This window comes from Coturnix japonica, chromosome 3 (assembly GCF_001577835.2).
Source record: "Coturnix japonica isolate 7356 chromosome 3, Coturnix japonica 2.1, whole genome shotgun sequence".
NCBI classification, from domain to species: Eukaryota; Metazoa; Chordata; class Aves; order Galliformes; family Phasianidae; genus Coturnix; species Coturnix japonica.
In genome coordinates this window covers 32,075,122-32,090,914 of record NC_029518.1, presented here as the reverse complement: position 1 = coordinate 32,090,914, position 15,793 = coordinate 32,075,122, and the positions used below count along the sequence as shown (strand labels likewise).

Sequence of the window (15,793 nt, the reverse complement as noted above, 5' to 3'; positions counted from 1 at the left end):
CACAGAGTGTCCGTAGTTGGAATGAGCCAGTAGGGAAGACTGAGTCCAACTTGCAGCTCTACACAGAACCATCCAAAATTCAAACCCTGTGTCTGAGAGTGTTGTTCAAGCAGCCCTTGAACTCAAGCAGACTTGGTGCCTTGTATTTCCGTTCCCCACAGTGGAAGAGCCTTTTTGCAGTACACAACCTGCCCCTCCCCTGGCACAGCTCCATGCCGTTCCCTCCAGCCCTGTCGCTGTCACACAGAGCAGAGCTCAGTGCTGCCCCTCGGCTCCTTGTGAGGAGCTGCAGCTGCCATGAGGCCTCTCCTCAGCTCCTCTGCTCTGGGCTGAGCACACCCAGGGACCTCAGCTGCTCCTTATACACCCTGCCCTCTAGATACTTCACCATCTTTGTAGCTCTCCTTTGGATGCTCTCTAATAGTTTTATGTCCTTATATTGTGACACCCAAACCTGCACATGGTGCTTAAGGTGAGGCTGCACCAATGCAGAGATCTTGTTGTTCTTTTTTGTATGTTCTATCACTATGGCAAGATGCTTGGTTGCTCTTTTTCTTTCATTGTACCATTTGCAATTGGCTTTTCACAGCGTGCAAGCATTTCTTTTTTATTTTTCTGGAGGTATTCTTGAGAGATCTGAAGCAAGCTTACCCTCTGCACCTGTCTGTTTAACTACAGCCAAATCCCTAATGACTGGTACCATGAGATTTCACCATTTTTGTTTGGGCTTTAATCTTACACATTTTGTAATGCACTGTGGTGCTCAGATATTTAAATTAAAGATGTACAATCAATTCACTCAGGTTTTTATCATTGGGTACTCCTGATGTGTGTGCTATTGCTCCTTTGAGCTGTGACAGTTCTGATACTTGTCAATCTCTGAAGTGTTACATTTGAGAGCCAACAGTTCCTGATGTAGCTGAACGCTAGACAGACTCAGTGAGAATTAGAGTTACTGTGCACTTGTCTGGGTCACTTGGGTTCTGGGACTTGTTTTGGCTCACAAATCCTCCAAAGATCTTTGATTTGACCTCAGCTGAGTGAAAAGTTGTTAAAATGTTAATTTTGCCAATAAATCACTAGCTACAGGATCATACTGGCCTACCTACAGGTGTGGTGTGTATCAAGTCAGGCTATATTTGGTTCTGAAGAAATAGGGTCAAGAACTGAGAATGAGTGATACTGAGCTTTTAAGGAGAATGTTGCTTGGTTGAGAGCGTGTTCCCAGGTGCCCGGACTGCAGGTGGATTTCCTCTGGAGTGGGTTGGTGCTGTCCTGCACATCTCTTCAGGCCACTGCAAATCTGTCTAAGGAGGCTCCAGCAAATGCTGCAGACTAATCTTTTGGCCATTGTTTAGGCTGCAGCCTATATCTCGTGGAGCCCTTTTCCACAACATCTGGTTATTCTTAAGCATCCACCCAGGACTGTACTGTACACCTGACTCTGGCAAGTGAAGCCGTTCTGGTCCTTGCAGAGAATTTATCACTTGTGAACATCTGTGGGTCCTGTGGGAACACAAGTTGCTGTTGGGGCCAGCTCTGAGTGTTTCCCTTGAGTCTTGTGTTTGTTAGAGTCTGCCTTTATTCTTAAGGAGGTGCTGTTGTATGTAACGGGTGTGCAGTATCAGGTGGGGTGAAAACCCAGAGGAACCAGGCAGCATATTTACGTTAAGGCTTCTTCCAGATGGGAGCTTCTGCTGGTCTCATTAATCATCTAGCTATTAATATCATTCCAGCACAATTCCTGTAAGTGTTCTAGAAGCCATAATGGCAATATACTCATCTTGCTTGTTACTCATCAAACCAAATTCAGAACAAGCTAACAAAAGTTGGTGGAATTGCAAATAAGTAGTATAATAGAGTATATAGACTTGCAGGAGTTGGCTTTTCTCATTCTTCTCCACTAAAATGGCAGTGGAACAAGCAGCATCTTATTTGAACTGCTCATCCTGGCATCTGTTATTAGTGTGATTTGTCTGTCCGTGATATGCCATGCAGTCCTGACAGTATGGACTTTATACCAAAGATCACAATTTTGCCATTTTGTTTGTAGTTATGTCTTGTTTTTAGGTTATTTCAGTATATCTGTTTGCATTCGGTTCACAGTAACAACAGTGCTTTTAAAGAGATTTTCTAGTAAAGCATGTTTTCTTGTGGCTATTGCTGTCTTTTCATGTGACTGTTTAGATAAGCCAGTATCTGTGAAGTGTTTTGTCCTTTGTTAAATGTTAAGTTGTAGTATCTGGCAGCATGATATTGCAGTAATTTAGAATGTTTTTCTCCATGTCAGATGATCAAGAAAACAATGGCTTCAAAGGTGATCCTGCTGTCAGTTTGATATTTGGAAACAACACAGGGGTGTGGAATTTACAGGATAGTAGACATGGATTGGAATGCTGTTTTTGTTGCCTGTGTCCATTTTTCTTTAGCTAGTGCCACCAGGCTCCCCCATCTCAGTTTTCTGTGCATGTAGACCAGAGACCTTTTTGTCAAATGGAAAGGGAACAGGGTTGTACCCTAGACTGGAAGATGGCTGGCCATAGGTTTTGCTGCTTTACTTGTCTGTAAGTACTGGCTGCACTGCTGTCCAATTAGAAAGAGCCATCCGTGAAAGTTGTGATTTCAGCTTTAAATTCTATGTTAGGATGAACTGGAATGACTTTTCTGATCCTTTTCTCTGTGCAGTTACAGCATTGGTTTAAATGGTGCATTTGGTTAGAAATGAGTTTATACGAGCAGTTCTGTAACATAAGCAGTGCATAGCTGTAGTAGTATGACTGTTCTATGGGTGTTGAGATACTTTAAGCATTTATAAGCCTTTAAAATGAGCTTGCTTAAGATTGTTTTGCTGCAAAAGATGTGACCTTTCTAGTAGCTCGTAAGTCCCTTTAAAGTCCAGTATTAATATTTTGTTGGTTGAATGTAGTCTTTGGGAGTATTGCATTACACCAGCAGTAAAAACCTAATTGATGACTTAGTGCTCTGCTGATTGATTCTGGCTATAATCATTGGAATGATACAGAGTAGAGGCTAGAATATGACCTTCTGGTACTGAGACCAATTGTGTGCATCATGTTGAAGGGATTGTTCAACCACTGACTGCAGGAGTGATGCACTTCAGAAGTTTTATTGTAATGAGCCAAACATCTGTGATGTGTGTCTTTCTGGCTCTGCTGTTGAAGTCCATAATGTATTTCCATCAACCTGGATTACTGTAAGCTGTGGTAACAGTTTAAAACCTGGGCTTGTCTTCAGAGGAGTTCTCTTTAGGTGCACCACTTTGGTGTTGGGACAACAACACGAGGTATACGCTGTTCAGGAGTCAGTCACAGCACTGTATTAGTGTGTTATGTCCATCCGCTCCTTTAAAAAGTGTACCATTTAAAAAGAGAACTTTGGGTAGAGAATTCTGTTACTATTGTTCTTATTTTCATAATCCAGTTTTTAGGATGTGAGGGGACCTGGGCTGTCATACAGTACTGATTGTTTTCCTTTTGTACATTAATTTTTCAAATGTTTTCTTGCTCTTTCAGATCTAATGGGAGGTTGATAGCCTTACTTTATATTGAATTAGAGCTGAAAATAAAATTCTGGGCCATTGATTCAGGGTGTGCTGTCATTTCTGGCTGTATCCTAGAACAAACTATTCTGGGACTGAGCATCAGAGGGAGAAAACAAGGGAGGGAAGCTGATATGCAATGGGTCAACAAGGCTTGTTCTTTAATAACCAGAGAAAGTAATAAACAAGGGAGAAGGAATTACTTGTTCTTTTATGCAAATTTCTAAGCATGAAAATAGGCTGTACATTTTCACACTTAATGTTACTTGCCTGTATTAAATGTCAGTGCTTCTGTAGGCTATTATTCTGTGCTAGAATAATTATGAGTTAACATAGAAGTTGTGCCTACTGTGCTGTTACTGAAGCAGATACTTTCAGGCGTAAAGCAAGGAAGAAAGAAAAGAATCTGAGCTTGTTTCTATCTCCTTTATTATTACCATCTGATAAGCTCTGCTATTGCAGTAATTTACTGCAGCATCTTCAGGTGCTTCCATTTCATTACCCAGTATAAAATGTTTTTTTCTTCCTCCTTTGTAATTAGCCTCCTGCTGGTCTAAACGGCTGGAACCCCAAGAGCAGGTTGGGGCTTGAAGTGCAGAGTGAGGTTCTGTGGCATTGATTTTTGGCAGAGTTTTTGAGACAGTTTTATTTTTTTCTTATACAACATAAAAAATAACAACAACAACAACAAAACCCAAAACAAACCCAAAACCAAACTCAAAACATTAAAGCAAAGAGCCCAGCAGTTATTCTTTTCTTACTGTTAGAACATCTCTTCTAATAAATGCTCTTCTTTGACAGTGGGACAGTTTATGGTTTCAGTAGCAATTGGTCCTGGTTAACTGGGGATGAGCTGGAAATGCAGAGGCTGTTCCCTGCTGGGTTGGCGGGCTATAGGTAAAGGACATCTTGGAGAAGGCTGCGCTTTTGCCTGACAGCAAGATTTGCTGTTTAGGTTCAGATTTGGATGGTGTAGTGTTGAGGGTATGAGAGAGGCCAAGGGCGGTTCCTTGGCTGTATGGCTAGGTTGCATGAATTGATACAAGTTGCCCAATCTGTGCTTTTCCTCTTTTTCCCCTGGGGAGCTGCAGCCAGCTGTGCTTTGCTGGAGCTTTGTCTGGTAGAGAGCGAGCTGTGAGCCAACAGGGAGGTGCATCAAGCTTGTATTGTGCCACTGCTTGACTTGCTGGTGTTGACAGTGGGCAGGGCTGCCTTGCAGACTGAGAGTCTGTTCAGTGTGGACACAGATGACAGAGGGCCTGATATGCCTGAATCATGTTTCTAGGCACAGCCTTAAGTGGCTGAAGCTTAGAGCAGGGGTGAGCAGACCTGTGCTGCTGTTGCTGTGGCAGCACGCAGCCTCAATGGAAATCTGTCAGTGTGTGCCTCCATATGTGCCTCAGGGCTGGGCCATGCTCAGAGACACAACTGCTGACTGAAGCACAACCGAAAGAAAATAGGAAAAGCATCACATACTGAAACAAGATTTGTTTTATTTCAGTGCAGTACAAAGAAATAGGAGTTACTTAGGAGTTACTTTGCTTTGAATGAAAATACCGAAACTAAAAACCAAAGCAGATGAAATTCATTTGTGTAGTACTAGGAATCCTTGGATATCAAAGCAGTGAAAAATGATAGCTATGGTGCTGCAGCATTAAAATAAATATTTACATATTTTTAATGTGTTTTTATTTTTTTCCTTGAAGTAGTGTTATGTCATTGGTAGCTTAGTTTGCAGCAGTGCAGTATTACCCACTTCCAAACGCTGACAGTGCTCTGTTAGCCAGCAGTCTTTCAGCCAGTGATTTCCAAATGTGCAACATGCCCCAGTACAGCAGCACCCAACCTGTACCAGGCCACAGCTTCCCCAGTTGTTTTTAGTTCCAAAGAATGAATCTTCTCATTCAGATAAGTACATTGGATGTTGGTTACATAGAGTAATGCTGTAAACAGTGGGCCCAGTTCACAGACAGATAACGTGTCCTCACTGTGATAAGATGGTAAGGAAGTCGTTTAAAAAGAACAAAACAGTAATAAAATAAAATTGCTACATTGCCTGTCATCCTGCAGCATGAAACACAGCAACTGCTCAGTCTGCGGGTTTTAAACAAGAGGGTTTGCTTTCAGATTGACAGGTCAGCTGTTTCCCTAATAAATGCAGATGAGTTGTTTCCAAAGGTATCAAAACATACCAATGCACTGGTTTACATCAGAGTTCAGAACCCCGTTTACAGACTCTGATTTTATTTTATTTTTACTAAGTATACGCCCATTACCCAGGTATTGCTATGAACCAAGCCCAGTGTAGAAAGGAAGCACGTTTCTTGCCAAGTTAAAAGTCTTTATATAAGAACGTGTTTTTATAATGGATTTGAAGAGCTGCTGTGTGAGTTATTAAAATCGTGTGTCTTCCTGCTTGCGCTTTGTAACAACACAGAACATGGATAAATGTGGTACAATGTAGAGTCGTTTAGAAAATAATGTGTAAAAAAAATTCAGTATCTTATATTAAAGCATTTACACTGCATAGGCATTCATATAAGGATATAGTATAATAAAACTTATCAAATATATAAGCATGCAGCAGTTGCCTTATTCACAGTTCTAGAAATGACCACACGTTGATTTCCTTAAATACAAATTGGGTTATCCAAAATAGATTTTGCAGCCACTCTCCTTTGCGGAGGCAGACTATGTTCTCATGTGCATTGCAGGTACTGACCTATATAACAGGCCTAAGCTATGCCACTGTATTGTACACATCTGTGATAAATACTGTGTTCTGAAATAGGGTGATGAGAAGTTACCCATACTTCTCATAGAAGAGCTTGGAGACTACACAATGCTCGAATTAACAAAATATATAAGCACATTTACTGTATTCTCCTTAGAGAGTAATACTGCAACCTTGCCACGTATCTAACTACTGCATAAGCTGGCCATGCAGTTTTCAAAATAAGTTTAGACAGATTCTTCTATTTGATAGAGGAGGCATAGTAGTAAACTTGTATAGTACATGTCCTGCCTGCCTTGCAAACTTGATGATAGACTCCTGTTACTGTCAGCTTGTGTAGGGAAATATAATACAATGCAGTGTCAAAATCACACCCATGGGGAAATTTTCTTTTTTTTTCCATTTACTTTCTTGAAGGCAGTGTTTGCATATACAATAGTGAGCTTCAACTGCTCATCTGTTGCAAGATGACAGTACCTAGGTTAGACCTCTCTATGGCTGCAGGGAACCTGGTGGGGAAAGTGGGGGCTGTGGAGCTGCTGCTGTGCATGGTTTTGCCTTGCTTGTTCTGCACAGCTTGGCAGCTTCACCTGGTGTGGGACTCAGGACAGCAGTGAGCAACAGGTTTGGGGGCAAAGCTTTTTGTTAAAGTTGTGTGAGCTTTGATGCTGATTATGACTTTAAACCCTTCTCCCTTTCAGATATTTTATCCTGCTTTCCTTGTCTGCCAATGTAGTAAAACTAAAACAAAAATGTTGTTTTCTTTAAACAACGTGCTCCTCTACCTCCTTTCTCTTGGCACTTCAGGTAAAGCTAGCAGAGGTAATGATGGAGGATGTCACAGCACCCCAGCTGCAAGCTGCAGGGATTCATTGCTTTGTGCAAAGTAGCAAAGGAGTCCTACACAAACTGGTGTGTAAGAAATAATAGCTCAAAAATGAAGAACAAAAAAAGCCAGGTAAGAAGCAGAGGAGGAGGTAGCAGAAACAGTCTGATAGGAAAAAAAAAATGGTGTGGAAAGAGAACAGGAAGAAGTGGGGGCAGTGGTAACTGGGGAGGAAGAGAAGGAAAGTGTAATCCTACCTGTAGTGTTTAGCTGAAAGAGAAGCATCGCCCTTCGTTTTATAAGAAGTAAGCTTTGGCACACATGTATGTGGGAGTGAAAAGGTGAGTAGAATGGCTTTGGTTTGTGCTATAGGAATCTGTTATGTTAATATATTTTTATGCTGTGGCCAGTTTACTTCTGTGGTTTGTTATCTATAGTCTGTGTGCATGTTCTATTCCCATTTCCTAGTAAAGGACACGCAGCCCTTCCCAGTCCGGGATGTGCTGTTTTCTGTCAGCCTCACAATAGGATAACAGTGAAACAGTTACGATACTAGAGATGTTTCTGGATCTTCTGATGTAGCCATTTCTCCTATGAGGATGTGGCTCTGAGCATTTGTGTGTGTAGAGCTTCAACTCCACATCACGAATGTGGTACGAGGACATTTGGAATCTGAAATGGATAAGGGGGCATCATGAACTCTTTATTTTATTAGCTCTCTGATAACTGGAAAATGGGTTTGCAGTGTCCAGACTTGAGATTTCTTTGTTTACAATCTGAGGACTGTCAGAAGTGACATATTTTTTTTAAGCGACTACTTGACAGTAGGGCTTGTATTAAATATGCATAGAAACATTCTCTTTTTTTGCCTGACTTTAAGCAATAAACTTCCACAGGTGACCCATAAGACCTTTAATGCCAAAACTTTGGGCAGTGCATCAGAGCTAACGATACACAGACTCTGCACTCTGTCATATTCAGAGCAGCAGTTTACATGTGGCGACTGTCCAGAAATGTAATGGCTTGTTTATTTAGAAATGCCAACTTTATCAATGTGGGGTATTGTGCTGGCATCCCAGACTTCTTCCAGTTCTCATTTATTTTTTAAATGTTGGCAAAAACGAGAATGGGCTTCATTTTGATCGTGACTTCTTAGGCATCTTAACGTTTGCATTAGGTTCATTGTGTTTCTCACAGAACCTGCCATTCTTTGTACTTTCTACAGGGAAAATTTCTTCAGTCTTGCCTGGGAATTTATTTAAAGCACCTGCAGATTACTAGAAGCAGGTGCTGTGGCTGCTTTTAGTATGGTGCTCTCCTGGAAGTGGAACAGATTGTACTTCGTTGTGAGCCCCAAGTTCCCACAGGTATGTACCACCTTTTGAGTACAAATTCAATTCCTAAAGACAGGAGTCCTCTCTCCTTATTGTACTTAAGTTAACAGCAAATTTCAGTCATTAAAATCTGTCTGTATGATAAAATATATATATGTATATTTTAGAACAAAATGAGGTCATAAGAAGGCTGTCACCAGAACCTCTACATCGCTTAAAACTTGCCAGATTTTTTTTCTTCTATTATTCAATCCCCCTCCCACCCTTCTGTATGTACATTTCTGCAGGTGAACATACCTTCCTCATGTTTTTGGGCTCCTTTATTATGCTTTCCTTAGTACTGTATTAGGTAAGGGTGCTCTGAAAGGGCAAAAGCTTGCTGAGCCACCCATGGTTTTTATACAAAGTTGAAGTGTTTTTTCTTTGCTCCTTGGGCAATCACAATTGGAAAACCTGGAATGTTCTGCTGAAGGATAAGGAAACAGTGAGAGGGTAAGTGAGATTGGCTCCTCAACCTTTAGAAAGAAACGGTTGCTGCTTTTCTTTTAGGGATCTCAAGTTTCAAGAAGAAAAAAAAAATACAGGTACACTATCACGTGAGGAATTACATATGAGGAATAAAGGGAGGTGATGGAATACTGAGGAAATCTACTAGAAAGATTTTGGTAGCAAGTCAGTCATTAAAATGAGGCTCCACACACTTCCACTTCCTCACTATATGTGTTATATACTGTCTTGTTCAGACAGTGCAACATACAACGTTCAGTGCCTTTAATCTTTAAAATGAAGTTATTTCCCCATGAAGACCCTAGGAATCTCCTCAAGGTTACATTTGAAAACATAGTTCCAGCTTCTGAGTTGGCAATAAACTTTATCTAGGTAGCGTTTTTGTTTTAAAAAAACAAAAACTTAGATGTACATATGCTTGAGTGCGATTCATGTATCAGATTTGATGACCTGATGCTTGTGCTTAGTTTTCCCCGGTTAGTTCAGAATGGTATCTGTCCAACTTGGTTGTATTTGTACAATGAGAGAACATACCGAAATATGACATAGGATACTATACCTGGAGGTATTTGCTGTGTTGAAAGCCTTTGTTTATATAGCACTAAAGAAGCGTGATGTACAAGAAAAAGCTCTATTTCTAATATTGCTTTACTTTTCAGGACCTGCTACAAAGAATTCGGTGGTCTCTTATTCATGCTGATTTCTTTGCTTTCTGTTACACAAATAAATTTTGTAATTGTTGAAGTTTTCCTCCTCATTCTGGAAATAAATCATGTTAATTCTTTCCTGAAGAGGAGAATGGCAGGTGCCTAAGAAATGCAGGATTTTGCAAGGAAAGAAACAAAACAAGAACTTAGCCCATAGCCTTTAGGTCAGCATCAAGTCTGTTAACCCAGTCTGATTCAAGTTGTTTTGACTCTGTGGTTATTTTCCCTTCTTTTCTTTCTATCCAAATTGCATGTAATGCTGTTGAGGATGGGACTGTTATTACTTTGCAAGATATAATGCCCAGTATGTGTTCATGATGCAGGTACCTTATGTTATACACATTTGTGGCCGTGTAACATAAAACTTTTCAGCAGGAGCTCAGAACAATCCTTTGGAATGCTACAATTGTGATCTGTTTTGCTATATTCTCTTTTATTCTGTAACTTCAATCAGCTATCAACCTTATTTTTCTTCTTCAAGAGAGGCTTAATATGTTCAGACATGCAGCTCCCTGACTACTACAGGACTAGAGTTCATCTACCGACTTCAGCATCCACACATTGTAAAGCGTGTGAGTTCCTTTCATTGTCTAAACTGTTTAGTATGAGGTCTCTCTCTTCTACATACTAGTTTGGCAAGCTTCTAAGGCATTTATGTGAAGTAGTGATGCAAAAGCTACCTGATTCAACACTGAGAAATTCCTAAGTAATCAGTAGTATTTATAGTGGGAAAAATTACAGGTGAGGAAAGCATTCTGTCTAGCATAACAGCTGAGCTACTATAGTGTGTGGTGTTGTAAGTGGAATATGTTCAATGGTGCGTTCAACTCAGGAGGTATCACTGTAAACCTAAAATACACCAAGGATTCATTCTTTTTTACAGTAGATTAAACTGGACAAGTGAAAAAATGTGAGTATATGTGTATAGAAAGGATAGGGGTGGAGGTAAAACTGCCGTAAGTTACTGTCTCTAAACATAGAAAGGTGTAGTCAATATTTTAGTATTAAAATGAAGAGTTAATTTTGAAGTCCAAAATGGTAACTTACAACTCTCTATAAGGCCATTCTCAGGAGTCAGGTATGTGATGTTCAAGAGGAAGATATTTGTAAAGGACTTCAATTTGAAAATCTGGAATAGCCAGCTGATGTCTTACCATCATATCGAAAAAGTCTGTGCTATTTTCAGTGAGTACACACTAAAGTCACAAAAAAAAATCCCAAAGAAATGTTCTGTTTTGGTTTCTCCTTGGATTAGGATGAAATGGTAGGTAATATTAATGTGGATCTTAGTTCACTTTTTATATATGCAATACTCAGTGAAGCAGTACAAAGAATTTAGGTGGGTAGCAGAATGCAAAGAATTAGTGTCTCTTAAGAGTAGAATTCTGAGCATTTTTAGTCATTCCTCAGGCTTTCCCTTGAGCTTTGTTCACAGTCTGGATTTATTAGAAGGAATGCTGGGCCCTGAATTGTGTAAAACACTGCTCAGCAAGGCCAGCCAATTCAGTTCAAAAATGCATTTCTTACAGTGGCCACAGCTGTAGCCTGACTAGAGAAGATTTGTTTCTATCCAATTTTATTTTATTTTTATTTTTATTTTTATTTTTTTTTGTGTGTGTGTATGGTAGCACACAATACATGCTTTGCTGGTCATTGGAGAGAAAGGGAGAGTAGCTGTAGATACCTGTTCAGGGCAGTCATTACATGCCCTATTGCATTTTTTTCCTCCAGTATTAAAAACTGAAGAACATCCTTCTTCCTTACACCCAAACAGACCAGATGCTAGAGGCAGGAAAAAAGCAATGCCCTGCCCAAAACTACTTGAGCTGTAATACGTGAGACTTGTAAAGTGACCACTGTATTGGACTTCACACTGTGCTTTAAAGGAATTCCTCTGGTGATGGTTTGGTGTCAGCCATGTGTTAAATGACTTTTAATGTCACTTCCTGTTTTTTATTCTTCAGCAGCACAGACTGCCTTGATCACTTTGTGGGTTAGTTGATAACAAATGCAGGAGTAGTTTGTGGAGTTCAGTTCAGTTTTAAAACTGGGCTGGGATAAAAAAATTCTCAGAATCACATGCTTGGCTTTTGGACCAACATCATATGTACCATTTTTGTCTTTTTGTGACTTTAGTGTCAGGTACTGACCTGTAAACATCACACTGTGTAGCCTTCTTACTTAGGAGGCTTTGCTGTATGCCTCAGAACCAGGTACAAGATCTTAGCAGGACTTCGCTCGAGGAACAGTTAAACAAAAACTATGAGTAAGGCACTAGGAAATGCAGCAAACAACAATTACAGTCTGTATTCTTTAAGAATAAAGCTGTTCAGTTTAGGAAATTGCTTATAATATGACAGAGTTACCAATGCCAGCTAGAAGGGGATTAGAGAAAGTGCATCTTTTGGATTATGTCTCTGAGGTCCACAAGACACAATTAAATACAAATTCCTGTTAGGTTTGGAAATTGTGCAGTGGTGATATTCAGAAGAGCTGAAGCAAGAGGTAACTGGTCTAGACAGATCTCTGCTAACTCAATGTGAAATAGATTTGTTACAGATTGATTTACGTTGGCAGAAGGAGCTGAAGCCACATTTGAGGCTGCTGTGGCAAATCTAGTTAAGCAGGAACAATGCTAGCCAGAAACAAATAATTGGCTGCAACAGCTTTAAAAAATAATGTTTGTATGATGTTGTTTTTTTGTTTGTTTGTTTGTTTTCTCCTTAATTTCCTACTTGCTGAAGTCCAAGGATGCACTTTGTCTTTTGGTTAATGTAAAAGACGAAAGCCTTCTGTGCTGCTTTGGAGCCGCTGCCAATCTGAACAGCTATTAAAACACCAACCTGTGCTTTATACCAAATGAAACTTGAGCCTGCCAGTCCGACTGTGGGATGGCTGACACTATTTTGCACTAGAGTTGCTTAGAGAAAACCAGACCCCTTCCATCATAAAAAAAGAACATACTATTACATTGTGGGGGGGGGTCATTGAGGCATCAGAATTTGTTGATTAAGTCAGTAAGAATATACTTGTAAACAGATGGGCCCAGTTAATGCTTAGGATTGTATTTCCCTAGAATCTGTCCAATGAAACTACTATTTGAATCATTCATTTGGTATACTAAATAGAAGGTCAGTGGTAACTCCGTTGTTTCATCACTAAATACTAAATCGGAAGAGACAGATTTGACAATGTCTCTTTCACTGAGATTCTTCATTACATGTACAAAACGCCATTTCAAAAGCTTAAGACATTGTTAATATCCATAATGCGAGGGAGAAAATAGTACATTGATTCTTCTTGAATATTATTGCCATCAGGTGCTACAGCTACCAACTCTGGACAGTGGGGAGAAAGGGTTCTGAGTAGGTTTTCTTTTCCCTTTTTCCAAAGTCTCGGTATTAAATTTACTTTGAGCTGTAAGATCACCCATCCATGGGGACTTACTCTCAATCTCTCAGAAAATTTACAAATATTACAACCTGTTTTTAAAAATGTTGTTTTTTAATTACTTTTTCCCCCCTTGACTCAGAAGACAAAATTCATTGGTGATGCAACTCAGCTGAGGGGTAAGAGTTTCACCAGAGATGTATCTGGACTGATCCTTATTTAATAATAATAATAATAGAAAAGATTCTGTTAGTTAAGTACTGGGGATCTCTACCATACCTGCTATACATATACTGAAGTTATATACAGAAGAAGGAAAATACAAAAGTTATTCTTCACAAAGACTTTTCCTTCAAACTCAGGTAACTTTTCTCTCTTCAGATTACTTTGTTTCTTAAATGAATGTCGAACTATACGCTTTTCTCTATATATGTGAAGGCTAATAAATTGCACGGTTTATCTGAACATTAAAAAAGCATCAGAGCTCTGCACTTTGCTGTAAAAGTTGACAACAAATAGAATTATTCTCAGTAAGATGGTGTACAACTGGGAAATGGCAAAACAGTGTTTGTGAGAAGAGTGCTTTTGCCAGTCCCAACTGGTTTCATGGTGTGCTCCTCTCTCTTCAGTGGGCAACTGGCAGAAAGTGACATTAGGAAATATTAAAAAGATGCGGTGTTTCAAAAACTCTGCTTACTTCAGAATAAAACTTTTTTTAAACCTGTAAATGAAACTTGCATTCCAAGACAGACTCTCCTTTTAATTGACTTGTTCTTAAGGTGAAAATAATCCTTTCAGACATTTCTTTTCTGTTAAACCACTGCTTTCAAACTGTCCCTTCTATAACCTTCAGCATGGTAAGAACAGTCTGCATTTTGAATACAGAACATTTTCAACAAAATAAAGAATGCACTTTGCTTTTGTGGCCACATCCTCAGCAGAAGATGGTGATTTTCATTAAGAAACTAAGCTAAAATGGGGCTGGAGAAAATTCTGTTGTCACACATGAATACCTTTTTTTAAAGAGCAAATTCTCACTTCCACAGATCAGTTGCATCTTAGTGCAGCTGAGTCATGGTTGTAGAGGGACACCATCAATGCCAGCTGAAACTGGGGCCTAAATGAATGAAAGCATCGCATTTCTGTTGGGCTGATAGATTCATCTATATGGATGACATTCAAAAAAAAAAAAAAAAAAGCCATTTCACTTTTTTTTTTTTAATTGATATGAAGAGAAAAAAAAAAGTGTAATGTATGAAATTAATTTTTGCATGTGTTTGCAGAACCCTTCACTATCCTAAAAAAATAAAAAAATTGTCTACATGCAGTTGTCTAAAAATGAGTCATCAAGCAACTGCTGCCCTGCACTGGGTGGTATTTCACTTCAGTAACTTTTTCTCTTGAGCTTGCAAGAAAAATCAATGCTCGATCTTTGCTTTTACTGAAGAGACTTACATTGTTATAAACCATTGTAATTATAAAGAGCAGTTACGTTGAAAGGAATCCATGTTACATTAATGAAAATTGATTTAACTGAGAGGTTTCAGGGATTCTGATGAATTTGATTGGGTCAACCTCAATCCCTTCATCCCTTTAGAGATAAATTCCCAGTCACAGAACTCGAATGTAATTTAAGGCTATTTAGAAAACATGTAAGAGCGATGCTCACACTAAATGCTGAAAAATAGGAAAAACTTGCATGGCTGGATGTTATTTAGAAGGAATTATTTAGATAGGTGAATATATCCTTATTCTGCTATCTTTTATAATACAGTAAACCTACCACTACTTGCACATCAACAGTAACCCATCTTCGAATGCCATTTCATAGCCAGGATCTCAGTTCTGCCAAGGGTTTGTTCTAGCCTGGATGGCAATTAGGGAAATTCTTGAAACAGCATGAATCAATTCTTTTGTTTCAGTTAAGTTCAAATGAAGAACATAAAAAATAACATGGAAGCAGAAATGACATTCAGTGTCACAAGTAACAAACCTTGAGAGTCCCAAATCAATAGAGAATATATTTTAGACAGTTTGTATATAAGTAAGTGTGCTTTTTCCTAAAAACAATTCCCCCCCCACCTCCCAAACTCTTTTTTTTTTTTTTTTTTTTTGCTGAAGTCTTTTGTCTGTAAATATGAAAGAGGGCAACACCCCAACGTAATTCTTCATTGCCATACCAAACAGTAAAATAGTCTTTCTAGTTCACATTGCTCATGGCAGTCTTATTCGATGTTGCTTTACTGAGTTTGTGATTAAAGCAGTTTGGCATTTTTGTTGGTTGTAAACTTTTGGCATAATGTGAATACCAGTCTCTTTCAAAAACAGCCTTGAGTTGCTTTATGATGCTTGTGCTGTTCCCCGCGTCTGCTTGGTTGATAACGAGGCCTGCTCCAGCGTTCTGCGTAAAAGCATTTCCTACCCAATCAAAATTACCTACAAGTAAAGGCAGGAATACACAACAAGTAAGAACAAGTTCCTTATTTAAAATGAGTTTGCTCTTGCCTTTTATACACTATGTATGCATGTATAAATATGCGTGTGTGTGTATTTGTCATCAACCTCTTCAGTGCCAAGAATGAAAATAGTTTTGGGCCTTGTAAACAAGCTGATGTGATGGATAGCAGTTGCTACATAATACTGAGCCAATAGGAAAAAAGAAATTTAAGAGGTTTTTAATTAAGAAATTCAAAGCTATCTTCTTTTGGGTTCCCAGAGCAACCTTCAGTCAGGTTC

The 15,793-nt window shown here is 39.2% G+C and overlaps 1 protein-coding gene across 3 annotated transcripts in view; it reads right to left on the bottom strand.

Moving 5' to 3' along the window:
• Positions 1 to 5,032: 5,032 nt before the first annotated feature.
• The window catches only part of PLD5 (phospholipase D family member 5), a 160,943-nt gene continuing 150,182 nt past the window's right edge, over positions 5,033 to 15,793 (bottom strand). For all 3 annotated transcript variants that reach the window (XM_015857803.2, XM_015857804.2, XM_015857805.1), the window contains one exon: positions 5,033 to 15,493. In XM_015857803.2, coding sequence (XP_015713289.1) covers positions 15,258 to 15,493 — 236 coding nt within the window. In that variant the 3' untranslated portion in view covers positions 5,033 to 15,257. The remainder of the gene's footprint in view (positions 15,494 to 15,793) is intronic.